Source organism: Cariama cristata, unplaced genomic scaffold, assembly GCF_000690535.1.
Source record: "Cariama cristata isolate BGI_N322 unplaced genomic scaffold, ASM69053v1 scaffold7632, whole genome shotgun sequence".
Taxonomy (NCBI): Eukaryota; Metazoa; Chordata; class Aves; order Cariamiformes; family Cariamidae; genus Cariama; species Cariama cristata.
In genome coordinates, this window is record NW_009603193.1 from 21,040 (window position 1) to 40,391 (window position 19,352).

Below are 19,352 nucleotides of genomic sequence, written 5' to 3' on the forward strand. Positions count from 1 at the left end.
GACTTTGCTTTCACAGTTCTCAAACTTCGTATTAGGGGAAAAAAGAGAAGGGTATTTTTTAATTAGCTTCAGTAAGCATTGAGAGAGACTTGCCAATATTAGAAGGAAGTATAAGTGAAAGATAGAATAATACTCATTAGAAACTTGTCGATTTTAAACATTTCTTAGTATTTATGATCAGATACTGTAAATGTGTATTGACAAATTAACAACCATACAGCCAACAGCTGTAATGCAATAAACACACTTCAAAGGGATTTATGTGAGGGTATGTATGTATTTAAATAAATACTGTATATACATTTGCCTGGCTTTTGCTGGAAGCAGTGCTGTTGTTTGAGCCTAGCTCTATGCCACCTTCATCTTGAGGAGTTCTGGTGATTATCCCTATGCTGGTAGATTGTTCCTGAGCAGGTAGTTACATGAAAATAATCCTGATAATGGTGTATTAAAAGTCTTACAGTAGATGATCAAAACTAAACCAATTTAAGACTGGAAGTTAGTACATTTTTTTTTTTCCCCTCCTATTTGCAGTTGCATCAGTCACTTGTAAAACATCTTTGTGAGAGTTGTTTAAGTGGACTAGTTGTGAGGAAGAATATTGTATATTTCTAGCTGTTTCTCATACTCATTACAAACAAAAAGGAAACCTGCCATCTGTTAGGACAGGCCTCCATAGAGCTCTGCTTGTTGATGCCCTGCAGTTGCGGGACTTAATTATACTACATGGAATGAGTTAAGGCCAGCTTGGAAGTAGTAATAAAGTAGTAATAAATGGAATTTGTAACTTAATTGTGAAGTTGCAGGATAATGTGAGGGAACTCTGTGCTAGAAATTCTTCTTCTGAATTATATCCATCCAACATGGGAAATTAATTTTAAAAGGAGAAAAAAAAAAAACAACCCAGCCCCTGAACCTGTGTTTCAAAGAAGCAATCTTCCCTCTCCCTTCAAAAAAACTGTGCCACCTGAATCATAGTCTGACAAAGGCATTTCTGATGGACTAAGGTGGTGGTTCAGTTTCTTTAACATCTGTGTTTTTTAGCATAGCAAATTTCTTTCAGTTCCTAGCTTCTCTTGGTTTCCTAGCCAGGCAAGCATGAGGAGTCTGTCCCTCTTGCTGCAGAATACAAGTAAGATCTTGTTTTAGAAATGCTGTCACAATATCAACAAAATGGTACTGTAACTTTTAATCTGGTATGAGCACAAATAGCTTTCCTAGGACCTTTCCTGATGTTAAACTGTTTTTTGCATCCACAAGCTACGAACTTAGTGTTGTCAAAGCATAGCGTTTCAAGTTAGGCAATATGTCAGTGTCCTTGAACGGACCCGAAGCTGTGACTTCAAAAGAAAACTCAGCCAAAAGCTGAGAATTTAAAGGCATGAAGATCCTATGCGGTTGGCTCGGAGATTGCTTTCACAAACTTAAGGGAGCCTGGATTTCCAAAGGGCTAAATTAGATGATTCTTTGGTAGGGCAGCAGTTCATACTGTGAATGTGAAGCCTCCTGCTCTTCTGAAACCCTGACTCAGACTACAGTGGAATTGGAGTTCTCTGCTTTGCTTCTACATCTCTCATCGTTGCTTCATCTGAAGGGTGGGAGGAAGTCTGAAATTTTCTATCTCCCATCCTCTGTCCTGTAACTTTGTTCCACGTTGAAGTGTGATGAAATTTCTAACTTCATGAAATTCATCTTCTTTGCATTTATATGCCTCTAGTGTAAAAATCTGTATGCAAGCTATGTACTCTAGTTTTTTTGTTGTGCCAAAGAATGGAGACAGTCCCTTATAGAGGTATATTCTGGGATGAGATGAAGTGCATCTGGTGTTAGACATGTCTGAGCAAGTTAGCTGAGGTACATCCCACCCTCTGTGCCCAGCACAAAGAACAGCAAGCAATATTCCTCTCTATCCAACTGAAGCAGCATGGAGGTTAGAGGTAGGCAAACAAGATTTTCTTGTCTTTGGCATGACTTGTTCCTTTACTAAAAGTAAAATACAGAATGTGCAAAATCATTTGAAGAGTGTTTAGGTGAGGGGACCTGGAGAGTAAAAAGATGTGCTTTTAATAACGTAAGGCAGTTTTAGTAGACTATTTCCCCTTGGTATTTGCTAGTGCTTCAGCTCAGTGAGCATGGATGGGGGCAAGGAGGCTCTTGGACCAGAGGAGAAAGAGCTTTGTACTGAACTACTTCTTTTCCTGGAACAGTTTGAAGCTACAATGCTAAAGGTCAAAAGTATTATGGGAACTGAAATTGATACCACCAGTAAAAGACACATTACATTTTTAGTAGATTCTTCTAAAAATCCGTAACCATTAACAGATAGGGAAACGTCTCCAATCTGTTCTGCGAAGTCGGGTATTTCCTATAACTTCGTGTGGTAAATTGATTGGGTGTTATTCTGTTGAACTCCTAAGCTTGAGGTGTGGTCAGGTTGGTCAGATGTTTGAGTCTTAACAAATAGTAGTTTCCAGCTTAACTGCATAGGAGGCACATTAGGCTTGTGCGTGACAGCTGGTTGTCGTGAATTGATGGCTATCACAATCTGTTGGAGACAGTATCAGAATAGTATCTAAGTACATAGGGGATCCTACTCTGGTCTTATTTAAGGCACTAATCCTCATTGATACCTACTAGGACTGAGGAAAGGTTGGGTTTTGGTTGTGGCTGGTGGTTGTTTTTTTTTTTTTTTAAGCAGGCCCTAATTGTTTTTTTTCTTAGTTTCCTAAAACTTTTAGTGTTGGGATAGGTAGGTTTGCAGAACTCAATTTATTACTGCTAACGTGTCTGAAGACAAGGTATTTTATGCTATTCTGTATTCAGATCTGTGTACTGTAGATGTTAGTGTTAGAGAATCATGTCTTCTGTTTTCTGCAGCCTAACTCCTTTTGAATTGGAAAGTGTTCCTTTCTCTTTCTTACCAATCACACAGAAATTTGATCTGGTAGGGGGTTTTATTTTTACAATTTACAGCTTAGAACACTTTCCTGAAATCACAAACTAATAAAACTTTTTCCCATAGAATTCATTTGCTTAAACAGTTTTCTTGCAGTTCATGTATTTACTGAACTATATGTATTTAAACTGCTGAAAACTGCAAGGCAAAGCTCATAAATCTTGCCATCTGTGAAATCTTTCTTTTTTTATATATTAATAAATCTTGCGTATCTGTTTCACTGCAATATGTTAAGCTAAAATCTTTGGTATTTCATATGTTGCATTTAAGTGGTTATTTTACTGCATACTTGAGTGTGTTTCTAATTTGTTTTTTGATTTTGCTAAATTTGTTAGAATTTTGCTTATTGAAGCGATAAACACAAGGATTTTTTGGTGGGTTGGTGATTTTGTTGGGTTTTGTTGTTTGTTTTTTAGGCTTAATGTGACATATAAACGATTCCTTAATATTTTATAGTGACTTTCTTTTCTTTCATCCTACAGCTACAAGCTTTGGCATAGCTTTGCCAGCTTGGATTGTGGATCAGAAAAATTCCATTTTGGTGAGTCAAGTTACTTGCTCAAGACTTTAAGGTGAACTTTCAAGAGTTCACCTTGAAATTTTTGTGCTTAATACTGCATGTTTTAGTCAAAACATGTAGTTAATAATACTTTGGTCCAAATGCACATCTTTGAAGCAAATTTCAGGAGTCAGAAGGGTTAGAGTAGCTTAAATCTAACCTTTGAGAGTAAAGTATTAATATTCTTGGAAGGATCTCATTGCAGTGATAACGAGGTTGTATTGTGGTCACCCCTGCTATGAAGTGTGTGTTTGCTGTTGCAAGGAAACACTGCTACATTTCTGTAGTTCCATTTGGTTTGCTAGTGATGCTGTAGTCATAGAGTGTCTAAATGTTCTTTCTGTTGCATTTGTTACTGCAAGGTATCTGGCTTACCTGCTGGATTTCTTTTAATGGGATAATCGTCTCTGTCCACTGCATCACATTTTAGCTGCCAACTCTTTAATTATTAAAGAAACCCACCTGAGACAATGTGTGGGTGATTTAAAAGATTACTTACACTAAACTGATACTCCGTATTTAAACCCTACCCAACTGATTATATTGCTTTGTAAGTTGTTCTTCAGAAATAATGGCAGGTATTATGCAATAAGCTTATATTAATTTGTAGTAGGCTTGTGGTAATGCTACTTGACTGTATTTTAGAATAAGGATTAAATGAGTGGTGTTAAGTAATTGAAGTATCTAATGCAGTATGTTTCCTAATTTTCTCTAGGTTTTGCTTGTATATGGATTAGCATTTATGGTTATTCTTCCAGTTGTTGTGGTAAGTATTATCTAATTAATATTCTACTCTTGTAACCAAGCTGTAAACAAAGCTGTCTTAGACATAAATAGAGTTGCTCATTCTTGCCTTTCATGGAGTGAGTGAGCAAGTGAGGGTGGTTGTTTTTTTTTTTTTTAAATGTGGGTGGGTTTTTTTATTATGGAAAAAGTGTAGCTGCTGTAGATTTTCCAGAAACAATGCAGTGCTGTAATAGAGAGAAGAAAATGTTAGACATCACAGGAGTTAGACTGGATTATGTAATTTGTCTTGTACCTTCTGTCATTCATCACATGAAAATTAATATGATGTGATGAACTCCAGAGTATATTCAGTAGTGGTACTGTAGAGCCAAGACTGAGATGTCAGTAGCTGGTGGTACTGGAATGATTACTGCATGTGGAATAGGTTGTTGATTTGGTTTCTCCTGGCTGCCTTTGTTTTCATAACTTCAATTTTTATTGATCTTCTGTATACCATGAGATGTCTGCCCTTGAGATTTCTTTGTGTGAGGAATCAATTGCTAGGTGAGTGGTATTTCAGGGCTCAGGTTTACCCTACAGTATTGCTTTTGAACAATGTCCCTTACACACTGATTGTGCATTTGGGGTATGGTGTGAAGAAAGATTCAGAAAACTGACACCCAGAAACCTTCATGCTCTTGGGAACGACATTTTTCATTTAAGAAAGTGTCCTGTGGTCTTGGCAACTGCTTGCATCTCTGTGCAGAGGTTTAGCCAGGCATTATCCCTTCTCTTTGAGAATCTTGCTGCATAATTGAAGATTTAGCGTAGAAAATTGTGGTGATTTCAACAAGTTGTTGAATAAGAAATGTAAAATTCAGGGTACAATGTCTACATATTTTTCCCATCTTTCCTTTTAGGTTTCAGTTGGTGTCTGTTGATACTTTTTTGTATACATGTACTTTTAGTGATTTATACCAGATTTATCGTAGCTCAAGTGAAAGTAAACATCCTTTCTCTTGTTACAAAGAAATGTCCTGAGCAGAGAAAAAAATCATCTGGCTCTTCTTACCCTTATACCAGATGTAGACCTCTGCATTCAGACTTGTCACTGTAAATTTCTTTTATAGTCAGTGAAGAGGAATAGTCATTTTTATGGAGCAAGTCATTTTATCATTTAATTCTAAAGTAGACATACAAGATGATTCATGCCTTTAATGGGCCTGTTTCTCTTTTATGAATCAATGAAGAAGCTGAAGTTAACTACAGTGTAGTCATCCTGTATCTGAGATAGACATCTAAAATAAAGTAAGGCTAGTTCCACCCTTTGAATCCAGATCAACAAAAAAGGACAGTACTGATACGTAGTTCTTCCTAGACCTCCACTGTCCTAAATAATATTCATGAAGCAAGAGAGAGAAGCTGTATCTGCAAAAGCAGTTAGGGCAGCCCCTTTCATGTAGATTTGGGCTGGCTGTAGTTATACTTTTTCTTCCAGTACCTATACATAGACAAAAATTTGATAGCTATGGGATTATAATCTAAATTTTTCTGCAGAAAAACTTTAAAAAAAAAAAGTTGTTTACAGTCTTGTGTCAAGGTTCATCTATTCATGGAAGAATCAAACCTAATTTATTAAAAAAAGAAATGTTTGTGGGAAGCCAGTCCTAGAGCATTTCCCAAATAATTCAGTAAATTGCAGAGTTCTTGCTGTGTAGTGGGGGAATTTACACTATTGCCTATTAAATTAATAGTAGTAAGCATCACTTACTACTTTACTGCTTGTTACTTTTCCACTTGTGATAAACTTTACGATAGATTGAGATTTATCTTGGATGTTTTTTCTCATGTTAGTGAGCTTTCCTTACAAGGAGGAGTTTAGTGAACAGACTACAGTTTATAAGCTAACACTCCTTTTTTCTTAAAATATATTATAGAATACAGTCACTGTACAGTGAGTTCCGTAATTTGAAGTCACTGGTGTAATGCTAATGACGGAATTATTGGATTGTTTCTGAAGGTTTGGAAAACTTTTTCTGTCAACCTGAAGGCGTATGACTTAATTCTGAAAATTTGCAGCAGGGGCACAGGGCCACCTCCAGGTTCCCCTTCTGAAAAGTGTTTTCTGATTAGGTGACTTAAATTATTTTTTTCAGATTTTCTTATAATGAAAGAAATATCTTGTTTTTTCTTCGTTTGGCCTTGGTCTGCCTAAACTGAATTTGATTTGAATGCTGTGTTGCACTGTAAGGACTTACCACGTATATAGAAAGTGGTAAATCCAGTGGATTTACTGTTTAGTGGATTTGCTAAAACAACACCAAAAATAAACAAAGCAGTGTATATGGGGGTGTGTGTGCGCATCGTGTTGGGGGGAATTCTCTAGGCTAGAGATCATCTAAAAACTTTTAGCATCAAATTCTCTCAGATGAGTATATTGTGTGCTTTTAAAATTTGTGCCCCCAAGTATTTTTTGTTTCCTTCAGCTTTTTGAAATTCAGCTGACCTTAACATAGGTAAAAGCAGCTGGGCTAAGTTACCTGGTTGTGAACAGACACGAGGTGATCCAACATGGTTGTTTCGATGCTTCATCATAGCTGATGTCAGTTTGTTCTTGTTAAATGTCTCAGGGTTCGTGGTGGTACCGATCAATACGATACAGTGGAGATCAGATTCTCATTCGGACAACTCAAATATATACCTATTTTGTCTATAAAACACGGAACATGGACATGAAACGTAAGTAAAAGGCATCTTGAAATGCTGATGTTAAAGTGCTTCTGCTTTATAAGACTTTGTTAGGTTAAAATTAGGTTTCTGGTTCTTTTAGAGTGTTTTTAAAAACTTCATTTTGTTGCAGGTGAAGAGTACTCTGTAAGCAAAGACTTAAGTATTTGGGAGAGGGAGTTATGTAGATCTAGATTTATGTCTGTCTATATGTTTTTAAAAAAAAAATAAATTGTAGTTGGAGAAAAACATGCAGACCTTCCTGTAGTCCCAAGGTACTATGTGGCCACTGGAAGTGCAACCTCTATCTGTGTGTTTTCTTCTGTTAGTGTAGCAAAATAGGCTTTGGGAATTTTCTAGGGCCTATCATAAAATTTTTATGTCCCCAAAGAATGAAATAGCTTTTCTGGTTCTCTATTCTTACTTGTTATGTTATAGCTAAATTTCTGTTTAAAAATTTTGCTCTGTATCAATTTCATGTTACTTTGTCACCTGTTTGTAGTTTTTGATATACTTATTTTTCTTGTTTGCTCACTTTTAAAGGCATAAAAAAACTTTTTCTGGGGGAATCTGTAGATGCATTGTGTTGGTGCAGAATTGGATCTTCCAGTTTGGAAGCTAGCACGGACCTGAAGAATTAGTATGGTATTAGTTAGTTCTAGATTGGTTTTTACTAGATTGCATGCTCAGAGCAATTGAAAAGCAGAATAAAAAAGTCCCCCAAACGCTCTAAAAGAGGTTAATAAATATATTCTCTTATTCCTTTGAATTGCACTGTTGTTGAGCTTTAGATTTGCTGGAAGGTTGCTGGAATCCACTCTTCATACATCCTTTTCCTACTGAACAGAAAATCTTCGCAGCTAACCCAAAAGGTCTAGGACATAAGAGTATGGAAGTACGTTAGCTTTCTAGTCACAGCACACATGGATTTGTGTGTGGGATTAATTCAGACCAGTTTATGCCCTCCACCTTGTCGTATTCTTTTGCTCTTTCCCCTCTCCAAACGTCTAGGTGAGAAAGGAGGAATGAGAGAGTAGGTGAGACGACTTTAGAAGTTTAGGGAGATCACTGCAACCCTGGTCTTTCTCCAAACTTCTTGTCAACAGTAGATTATTTCATGTTGAACTTTGCTCAGCGTAATAACTTTGAGGATTGCCTTGTCTCTCCTACAGATTGGTTAAAAAGTTAACCCTAAGTTTAAATGACCTTATTTAAGGACATAACACTTTCAGGGAGTCCTGAGGTCAGAGGCAGGTCATTTTTTTTTTCCACTGAGATCTGTTGGGCAGTCTGAAAGAAAAATGAGGTGTGGCTGAGGTGGCTTAGATAAACCACACAGCTATCAGGTAAGGCTTTTGCTTGGTTGTGAATTCCACAGTGGTGAGAGGTACCAGTCCCAAAACTCAAGGCTTAAGCCAGGGCATATGTAGTCAAACCAGGCTAGGGAAATGGTGAGACAAATCTGCATGACTTGCCCTGTTTTAGGTACTCTTTTTTTTTTAGACTTCAGAATAAAAAGTTTTTAAACTTCCTTTCCTGAAGATCCACAGTTGTTGCTCTTAAATAATAGAAAAGTATTTATAATTGTCTGAAACTCTTTGGTATGCCCTGCTCGGGAAGTAAATAGATAATCGAGAATGGAAATGAAAATTGATGCTCAGGGAACTTGACTAGTTGTTAGCAGTTGGAATTCACTGAGCACTGCAAGTAGGCAAAAATAACTTTGACTTGCTTAAAGAGAACTTGCTCAAAATTTATAAAGAAACTTGAGTAACTATTGCTGGAAAAGTTATTTTAACTGGAGCAAATGATGAGGTGAGCTCTCTCATTATCTATGGCTGAGGAGTCTGAAATGTTCATGAGCAGAAAGCTCATAATGGGGCTAAAATATCCCATTGTGTAGATCTTTCATCTTAATTACACAGCAGAATGTTTTGAGGTATATGGATTTTCCTAATTGCATTAGGAAAAGAGTAGTCCATCATCTTCACAGGATTTGTTTGCAGGAGTATTTATTGAACTGCTTTTGTAATAGTTAAAATAAATTTTGGGGGGTGGATTTTCAATGCTGACTGATGAGAAAATTGAGTTGAAATTTTCTTTCCCGCCTTCCCCTCCAGCATACACACTGTGGTGCTGCTGCAGGCACGTGACTTGCTGAGAGGAATGGTTCTGTGAGCATGCAGTAGTCGTCAAACTGCTGTGCAGTGATGTCTGCCAGTCCTAAAGAAGGCTAACTATATTTTTTGTGAAGACATTTAGAGTCAAATGCTGGACTTGATGCCATGTAAAATGGAGCCTTGAGCGATCTCTTTTGTCTTGTGCCAGGCATTGGTTCTTGTCTCCTTTGCCCTGTGGCAGCAGTAACTGATCCACTAAATAGGATCATAGAATCGTATGGGCTGGAAGGGACCTTTAGAGGTCATCTAGTCCAACCTCCCTGCGGTGAGCAGGGACATCTCCAACTAGATAAGGTTGCTCAGAGCCCCATCCAGCCTGACCTTGAATGCCTCCAGGGATGGGGCTTCCACCACTTCTCTGGGCAACCTGTTCCAGTGCTTCACCACCCTCATTGTAACAACTTTTTTCCTTATGTGTAGTCTAAATCTACCCTCTTTTAGTTTAAAACCATTACCCCTTGTCCTGTCACAGCAGACCCTGCTAAAAAGTCTGTCCCCATCTCTCATATAGGCCCCCTTCGGGTACTGGAAGGCCGCAGTGAGGTCACCCCGAAGCCTTCTCTTCTCCAGGCTGAACAACCCCAACTCTCTCAGCCTGTCTTCATAGGAGAGGTGCTCCAGCCCTTGGAGCATTTTTGTTGCCCTCCTCTGGACCTTCTCCAACAGGTCCATGTCTCTCCTGTGTTGAGGGCTCCAGAACTGGATGCAGTACTCCAGGTGGGGTCTCACCAGAGCAGAGTAGAGGGGCAAAATCCCCTCCCTCGACCTGCTGGCCACACTTCTCTTGATGCAGCCCAGCATGCAGTTGGCCTTCTGAGCTGCAAGTGCACATTGCTGACTCATGTCCAGCCTTTCATGAGCCTTTCAAATAGGGAACATGGATATTCATGGTGGTTGTGGGAAGTGTGGGAATAAGTTTTATGGCTGAGGGTTCTGAAGAAATCACTTACCGGCATAGGATGTTGCTGACATTTTCTCTGTCTACATTCAATTATCTTTGCAGGGCTTATCATGGTGTTAGCAGGGGCATCCGAATTTGATCCCCAGTACAATAAAGATGCTACGAGCAGACCGGCAGACAACATTCAGATACCGCAGGTTAGTTGTATCAAGAGATGTTTTTTAAATAACTGACTCCTTCAAGAGGAGAAGGGAGATGGTGCTTCTAGGTGACCAGCTGACAGAATTCAAGTTCTCAAGGCATTCATTTTGTTGAGGTGCAAAACTGTATCCCTTCAGAAATAGGAATTAGAAACTGAACTTAAGTTTTTTTTAAAAAAGAAAAGATAACACTAATTGATGATAATGCCTAGCTTAAATGGAATCACTTTAATAGACTGCTGGGTTGGGTTTTGGGGGAGGGGTAAACTAAATAGAGAATTAGAGTGTTAGTCCTTATAAATTTTGAGTATTGATATAAGGAGGTGATCGCCATTTGATAACGTTCTTTTAAATCATTAACACAGATCTGGTTAAATATGTTAATACTGAAATAAATTTATTATCTGATGTCTGAATGAATGATGTCTTCAAATATTATAAAGATTCCTCCGTGAATGTCTGTTCCCCTCTGGTTGCCTTTTATTTTCATTTCCACTCTGTCTTCCCAACAGAGATGCCGTCATGCATACTGTGGCAAATGTTGCTAGCAGAGGTATAGGAAGTCTATTTATCAGAAACTAACATTTTGATTTTAAGAAGTTTAAACCACAGTATACAAAATGCTGTAATGAAAATGTTTGAAGTTTGCAAAATGAGGGGGGCTAGTCGCACAGATTTAACCTTTGCATGCACACAGTTGAATTTTCAAATCGTAAACATATTTAATGTCTTAAACATAAAGGAAATGGATATACCTCTTTCCTTAATTGCCTTTGTCTCTTTTACAAACTCTTTATCGTCTTGTGGACTTTAAGAGAAGGAGCTGGAATTGTGGTTAGGTCAGGTTTTTCAGCAGACGGAGCGCATGACTAGAAAAGATCACCTTGATCATCAGTTCTTCTCCCGTGCTGTTGCAAGCATTGGCATCGTGCAAACCCTTTACATTTAGTCATTCTTTATTTAAAAGGCAGTCAAGCCTCTTGTAACCATATCCTACTGAGAAGCTGTTCCAGAACTTGCTGTTATAGTGATTGAGTCTTGTTTGTGAGCAACTTACAGCCATGTTTTTTGTCATCATTGTTCTTGAGTCTAAATAATTCTTGCTATGGATATCTTTAATGCATTTGTAGACTGAAGCAATAGCCTATTTTTTTCTCTTTTTGTATTTATTTTGCTAAACTAGAAAAGCTGCTGTCTTTTAATCCCCTCTTTCCCACAAGCCTCTTCATTTCCCTCATACTGCTACCTGCTGTATGGAGTACTGTTCCTAGTTGATATATTTCTAAATTTTACATTATTTTTTTATTTTATCTGCTCAGAATTGTCCACAATATTCCATGTTAAGTCTTAGTAGTGCATTAGTTGGTGACACTACTATTGCTGTATTTCTGCAGGGAATAACTCAGCATACTGTTTTCCACAACTGTTTCATATGGTGGTTTAATACAACTAGTGTCGGATCGCTAAGTTGTCTGGATTTCTCTTGTCTTACAGACCTCTGTTTTCCGGCTAACAAACTCCCATCTTTGAGCTGTGGTTCTTGTTAGTATACGAATGCTTGACCTTGCATTTATACTATTGGATTTTGTTTCATTTCTAAAGGTCCAGTAATCCGTGTCATTTGTGTTCTTTTTTTCTGAGTATATGGCAGTACAAGTCTCTGAAGTATCAATACAGAAGGGTATTGCTAATAATTTTTGTTAGTGTATCCTGCTTTTGGGGTTATGATCATTGTTCCCATTTTTATTTCACTGTTCTATTGTAAACCAAGTATTCATACTTTCAATGAAGTTTTCTTATTAAAGTTTTACTCTTCTTGGTCTGGTGTTATACCAGGATGTGCTTATAAGGAACTTGTGAGAAGATCTTTTTTTTCAAGTGTAGGGAAAGGTCAGTGGAGCCTGGCAGTTGATATTCTAACTTCCCTTTGGCTGGAGATTTTGGAACCTCAGTCTCTCCTCAGGTGACTTGTTGACCTAAAAAGTGAAGCTTCTGGGCTGTGCATTGATTCTTAGAAACTATGAGCTTCTGTTACTCAGCTTTGCAGCCTTTCCCTCCAGGGTCTTCAACAAATTCAGGTGAGAGAGACCTGTTTGAACTGTGCATCTTGATCTAGTCAGGATCAAGAGAGGTCGTCCTGAATAAAGAACACCATGCCTTTTTTTCAAGTTGGTGCTGTTTATAAATAAGTTAAAATACTTGATCTTCAGCCTATCAGGGAGTTCAGGCTTATAACCTCCTTCGTGTGATACTTGAGACTATTTCTGAGGAAGTTGACTGGGTCTTAGATGGGTGAAAGGTCTCATGGTGATGCTGTTGCTAATGCTTATTGAGTTTTATATAAATACCTTAGAAATATGGTTGAATCTAGTAAACCTTGGCAATAAAATCAGATTTTAAAAATATTTGTCTGTCAATACAAATTTACTCAATGTTATTCAAGGCAAGTTTCTTTTGTGCAAATCTTTACTTCCCCCCTCACTCCCACATTGAAACAAGGCCTTTAAAGACAGTTTTTTACTTTTTGGAGCTGGGTATTCATTTTTATGAATAAAAATGGCTAATGTTGATCTCTATGGAACTTTGCAGGGAAAAGTTACTAAAAGGCTTGCTTTTGTGAATGTAACATTTTCCTTGTAAACTGTTCTCCTCCTATGTTTGTTTCTCTTTAGCACTGAAATAGCTATTTGTGTTTATTTTCTTTTAGCTAATCAGAGAAATTGGTGGCATAAATTTAAAGAAGAATGAGCCTCCGCTCACCTGCCCTTACAGCCTGAAAGCCAGAGTTCTGCTGTTGACTCATCTTGCCAGGATGAAAGTTCCTGAGGTCCTTGAAGAAGGTAATGGCTTCTCTCCTAATCAGATATTGTTGGAAACAGAGCAACATGTTGCATGCTACAGCACTCATAATTCTTGTCCATTAAAGAATTGCATGGGTCTCTGCTCAGTAATCTCTACGCAGTGTACTTAGTTTTTTAACTTTAATGACTCTTTAAAACATTTACTTAGCATTTACTCATTCTCTTGACAGCCCTGTAATACTGATATTGTACTTTTTAATGCTTTTTGGCTGCAAATGTGACTTTGATAATTTTTTTTTCTCTTTGTAATAGAATAAAAAGTTAAATGTGAAGTATAGTTGCTTTTCAGAGTGAGGAAATCCAAGATAAGCATAATATTGCTCTCTGATATTTCCATGCATGGTTATTTTTGGAGTTTTTTAGCCCACTGTGTGAAGCAAAGATGAACTTTAAATATCAGTTACCTATGAGCTTCAGTTTGTGTTTTGCAATTTTTCATACTTGTAAATATACAAACGGAAATGTTTCTAAATGCAGTTTTTAAATTTCAACCAGGAAACTCATGGTTTCTTAGGCTGACCAGCAAACTTGAGATGTTCTATAATTTAGTGCAAATTAAAAAACAAAACCAAAACCAACAAACCTGTTTAGATGTTTTTCAGATTTTCCAGTTTGTTTCAAAAGAAAAATGATCAGTTTTAAGTAGTCACTAAAAATCTCTCATCTTCGTTGCTACTTAGTTTCTATTTGTACTTACAACTTCACAGATCTGTATTCAAAAGTAGTTAATACTTTATAGATAATGTTTTTCTGAAATCCGGTGTTTCCCTTAAAATTAAAAATCCTTATTTTTAACCTGTGATTATCTAAAGAATTCATGCTATTTTAATAAGACTGGTAAATTGTCTGTGCCATCCTGTTGTTTCTTTAGATGGCTCTAGTAAGTGCTTCTTCCTTTGGTGTGGAAGCTGCTTGTCTGGTATACAAAATTTATGTTCCTTCTCAGCACTTGCTGTTATGTTAGGGAATGTTGCAGATAGATGTGTCAATGAGAATAAAGTGATATTTTCAATAATACAAGAATGAATAGAAATGAAGACTGCACTGTTAAATGTCCAGTTCATGTAAAATGTCTCCTTTTGTCCTAACAGAAGTGCAGCATAATTGCAGCCGATTATGTCTTGCAGATCAGCAGTTTATCCTGAAAAAGAGTCCTGCACTACTTCAAGAAATGATTAATGTGATCTGTCAACTAATAATAATGGCTCGAAGCCGGGAAGGTAAAAAAAGAAACTGTGTAATTACAACTAGTAAATATGATTCTTCATTGCAATACTTCATAAAGTCTTTGGTTCTTGTGGGACACTTAACCTATGTTATTTAGAAATACCTAAATACACTTCTGCTCTTTTTAATGAGAGCTCTCTCCGTTTTGAGGATTGAAATGCTGCTGCTGCTGCCAAGCTCTACTCTGAAATCTTGAGTATGTGTGTTCAGCTTTTAATTTTTGCAACTGGAAGTTTCTCCTTAAATGCGATTGAGAACCTTTTCTTAAAGATCTGGTCCATTTTCAGTAGCAAAGCACTTGGTGTAAGACAAATTAAACCTTCTGTTCATCCATCTTTTTGTTTGCACTTTTACAGTTCTTCCTCTCCTGTTATGAGTGTCACTTGTTTTTTGGGTCATTTCTTTGTTGTCATTTCTTTGTATGTTGTTCACATTTCTCCATTTCAGGATCCTATGCTGTTTAGTCCACCATGTAGTTTTTTTCTGAACTTGTAGGAGCAGGTACTTTGTGATAATTGACATAGAAATTACAGTTTAATTGAAATGTAATGTTTAAGCTTCTTTTTACTGTAAAAAAGCAATTACACTGAGGGATGGTTGCTTGTAGTGTAAAGAAACAAAGATTTGGATCTCATTCCTTTATTGCAATAAACATAGGCAAGGCTTCTTTTTTTGTGCCAAACTGGTGACCATTTTGTTTGTTGTCAAATAATATTGGTTGATCTTTACTAGACCAAAACTCCTTTAACAAGCATTGGTAGCCTCCTAACAAGAATGGTTTGGGGGAAAAATCTTTCCCAGCATTATTGCAAGTGGTGCTGGAAATTATGCTCCATAACCAAATAAAGTATGAGAGAGGGGACGTGAGCAGGTAAGGATGTTGCATGCTGCTTGCATGTCCTATTTTAGAAAGAAGTATTGATTAAGTATATTTCTAGTTCTCTTCTAGACCCTGTCTTTACTACTCTGTGAGACTGCTGGGGAGAAAACTTGAAACCTGGAAGTAAACAGTAGACATGTTTTTCATTGCAGAAGTAATCTTCAACTAACATTAGATTGTATTTATTAATGAGTGTCATATTAAGAGATAAGCTGTGGATATGTTTTTGTGAATATTCTCCAGACTAGCGCAGTAACAAAGTTGCAAAGATATGCTGTGAAACTGTATTAGTTTAATAGTTTACTAATTTATTTCATAAAAGCTAAGTAGCTATTTTGGAAGGAGGTTGGGTTCTTTTGTGTTTGGTGTTTTGGGTTTTTTGTTTGTTTGTTAAGTTTTGCTAGCTCAGCCAGACCAAGTCCACATATTATAGCTAATTATGAAAAGCACTTGAATGAAGGCATGTTTTTACTTGTTTGAGTCCTTATGTATGCCAAATGTAGGTATGTCTCTTTTTAAAAAATCTGGATAGTTTTTTCTCTTATAAAAATACTTCAAATGTCTGAAAGATGTCTTCTAAGATGGCCTGTGTATATATTAGTCAACTAGCAAATACTTGTTTTCTCTTGTGCAGAATGAAACCAAAATAATACAGCCAGAAGCATTTGTTATGCAACAGAACTGGAAATGTTTGAAAAATGAAAACACCTATAGCTCTTCTTGTAAAAGCTGAAATAGGATACTTAACAGAGTATATGGTATACTTTACAACTTGATTGACTTCTACGTAGCTGTATTCTTTTCCTCTAGTTCTGTATGTATATGGAGATACCTTTTTAATTTGACAGTAAAATGATTATTTATAGATGCAGTGTATTTAATAAACTATTTGAAGTTCCAGAAAATTTAACTTTTAGCTTAAATTGAAATAAAAAAATCACACAGTATGTTGGAAAACAGTAATGTAAACTAATTTTCTATTTGGAAGTGAAGGTTATTAAAAAAAAAAAACACAAACAAACCCTAAACAACCTCTACTACTAACAGTTTCTAGAGATTATCATGATCCCTTCCAACCTCAATGAGTCTGTGGAAGTGGATGAGAATTTATAGCTGTCATTGTGTATGGTAGAAGTTACTTCCATAGATTTGGAAAAAAGTAGAAGTCTATCATAGGTATAGTTGAGGATTTGTTTGGTATTTCTTTAGCAGGTTTTCTCAAGATTATTTCTGAAGTTTTAAAATGGCAATATTCATAAATTTGTAGCAGACATTTCCTCTCACTTCCATGCCGGTGCTCTCTGCACAAAGCATTAAAGGGAAGGTGATACCGAACAGTTGCCCGTCAGGCCAACAATAATGAATTTGAGGGCTTGAAGGTAAACCGTTTCAGAATTTTGGTCTTGGATCTAAAGGAAAATCACCATTTTTGCTACTTATTACTTAGCAAATTTAAAATGTTGACCCTATTTTTGATGATTGTACATGTGGAGAGAATTTTGTGCCCTTGCTGACTATTGTTGGGACACAACTAGAAATTGTAAAGGTGTCATTGTGTTTTGTTTGTTGTTTTTTTTTTTAAGATATAGGTAAAATTGAAGTTAAATATTGAAATTTTTGAGAGACAGTTTTGTTTAAGTTCATGTATTTGTCGGCATAATTTTAAGTAGCTTGAAACTGAACTGCAATGTTTTTGGATTAGTTTTAGTTTTCACTTCAATCAGCCTTGACATGGCACGCAGCGGCGACAGTGGTAAGGTCTGCGGCCAAGCACTAGATTGAGGCCAACAGGGGGGCCCTGGAGCCAGGGAAATCCAAGGAAGAGCAGTGAATCCTGCCGGGAACTGTCACCTCTCACAAGGAAGGCTGAGGCATCCTGGACATTGCCAGGAGCAACCGTGGGAGATTTAAACGGCCCTAAGGAGTGCAGCAAACAGGACAGGCAGACAGGGTGTGGTGCATCAGCTAGGGAGTGGCACAGCAGTTTGCGTGGCAGGGTGCGTAGGAAGGGCACTGAAGCTTTTCCACCTCAACCAGGGAGCAATGGTATCCACCCAGCAGAAAGCCATGGCCTCTCTAAGCTCTGTACCCACTGTGAGTGACACAGCATCCCAGACAGAGCTCCAGTGGCAACATGCGGCCATCCTGGTGTTGGGCTGCAGGGTGGGCCCTGCCCTTACGCCCATACCAGACAGTACCAGTGAGCCCAACTGTAGGAAGTGTGCCCAGGTAGAGGAACTTCTCTGATTAGCGACAGAGCTCCAGGAGATGGTGAGTAGGCTGAGGAGTATCAGTGAGTTCGAGAGAGAAATAGACTGCTGGAACCGCATCCTATCTTCCCTGGGACAGGCCTGATAGGCAGATAGGATGCATGATACAGAGGATTCCCTGTCCTCTGTCTGCCTGGCTGAACACAGTAACTTGGAAGATAAGGGGCAATGGCAACAAGTTCCTGTCCGGGACAGCAGGCGCATCTCCTTTGACTGCCCGACCTCCCCAGGTGCACTTGCAAAATAGGTATGAGGTTCTGCAAGTGGAACCAAACGATAACAAGGACAATCATTCATCTAGCTTGGAGTCGCCGAGGTTAAGTCAGCCTAGGCCTGGCATCAAAACCGCTTGCATTAAGAGAAAAAGATGAATGATTATTGTAGGAGACTCTCTCCTGCAGGGTTCAGAAGGGCCAGTATGCCAACCAGACCTACCTGTTAGGGAAGTGTGCCGCCTCCCTGTTGCCTGGTTGAGGATGTGAAGAGAAAGCTTCCTACGCTGGTGCAGCCCTCAGATTATTATACATTACTGATTTTTCAGGTAGGCAGCAATGAGGTTGGAACTCAAAGATAATCCAAAGATAATCGAGAGCAACTTCAAGGTCCTGGGACAACTGGTTAAGGGATCAGGAGCACAAGTAGTGTTCTCCTCTGTTCCCCCAGTTGCAGTGGATGATGAGGGCAGAAACAGGGAGAGCCAGCAGATCAAGAGTCTAGTGTCATCGGCAGGATTTGGGGTTTTTTGATCATGGGTCAGTCTATATGACACCAGATCTGCTGGCAACAGAAAGGGTACATTGATCACAAAGGGAGGAAAGCATCTTTGCACAGGAGTTAGCAGGGCTCATCGAGAGAGCTTTAAACTAGATTTGAAGGGGGAAAGGGATAAAACTAGGCTTGCCAGAGATAGGCCTGGGGGTGGCTCGTCAGTGTTTGAGGAACAGTGTACTAGTGAGGTCCTTGGGTCTGCCGCCTCAGTGGTGGCAGGGGATGGAGAGCCATGCAGCAGCAGAGGCACAAGGGTCATTGATGAGTTAGATACCATGGAAGCGCCTGAAAATGGTCACATAGCAATTAGGGCTTCTACCCTGAAAAAGGTGGCGGGATCAATAGCCCAGCTGAAGCGCATCTACACCAATGCGTGCAGCATGGGTAACAAACAAGAGGAGCTGGCAGCCATTGTGCAGCAGGAAAACTATGACATAGTTGCCATCATAGAAACGTGGTGGGATGTTTCGCGTAACGAATGCTGCAATGGATAGCTATAAAGTCTTCAGAAGGGATAGGCAAGGAAAGAGAGGTGGTGGGGTGGTCTTGTATGTTAGGAAGTGTTTTCACTGTCTAGAGCTTGATGATGGTGATGATAGGGTTGAGTGTTTATGGGTAAGAATTGGGGGAAGGTCAACAGGGCAGGTATCATGGTGGGAGTCTGCTGTAGATCACCCAACCAGCATGAAGAGGTAGATGGAATATTCTATAAGCAGCTGGGAAAAGTCTCACAATTGCTAGCCCTTGTTCTCATGGGGGACTTCACACTAGCAGATGTCTGCTGGAAATACAATGCAACAGAGAGGAAAGAGTCCAGGAGGTTCCTGGAGTGTGTGGAAGAGACCTTCCTGAGCCAGCTGGTGAGGGAGCCCACGAGGGAAGGCGCCCGCTGGATCTGGTGTTTGTGAACAGGGAAAGACTTGTGGGTGATGTGATGGCTGGAGGCTGTCTTGGGCACAGCGATCAAGAAATGATAGAGTTCTCGATCCTTGGAGAAGTCAGGAGGGGGGTCAGCAGAACTGCTGCCTTGGACTCCCGGAGGGCAGACTTTGGCCTGTTCAGGAGCCTGGTTGACAGAGTCCCTCGGGAGGCAGTGG

At 38.6% G+C, this 19,352-nt stretch overlaps 1 protein-coding gene across 1 annotated transcript in view; it reads left to right on the forward strand.

Annotated features, from left to right (window-relative positions):
* LOC104157654 (translocation protein SEC63 homolog) overlaps positions 1 to 14,434 on the forward strand; it is a gene marked incomplete at its 5' end in the record, with an annotated part of 27,952 nt that extends 13,518 nt beyond the window's left edge. Inside the window, 6 exons of the mRNA XM_009695072.1 lie at positions 3,439 to 3,497; positions 4,231 to 4,281; positions 6,872 to 6,980; positions 10,152 to 10,246; positions 12,957 to 13,089; positions 14,238 to 14,434. Coding sequence (XP_009693374.1) covers positions 3,439 to 3,497; positions 4,231 to 4,281; positions 6,872 to 6,980; positions 10,152 to 10,246; positions 12,957 to 13,089; positions 14,238 to 14,434 — 644 coding nt within the window. The remainder of the gene's footprint in view (positions 1 to 3,438; positions 3,498 to 4,230; positions 4,282 to 6,871; positions 6,981 to 10,151; positions 10,247 to 12,956; positions 13,090 to 14,237) is intronic.
* Between the last annotated feature and the right edge of the window lie 4,918 nt (positions 14,435 to 19,352).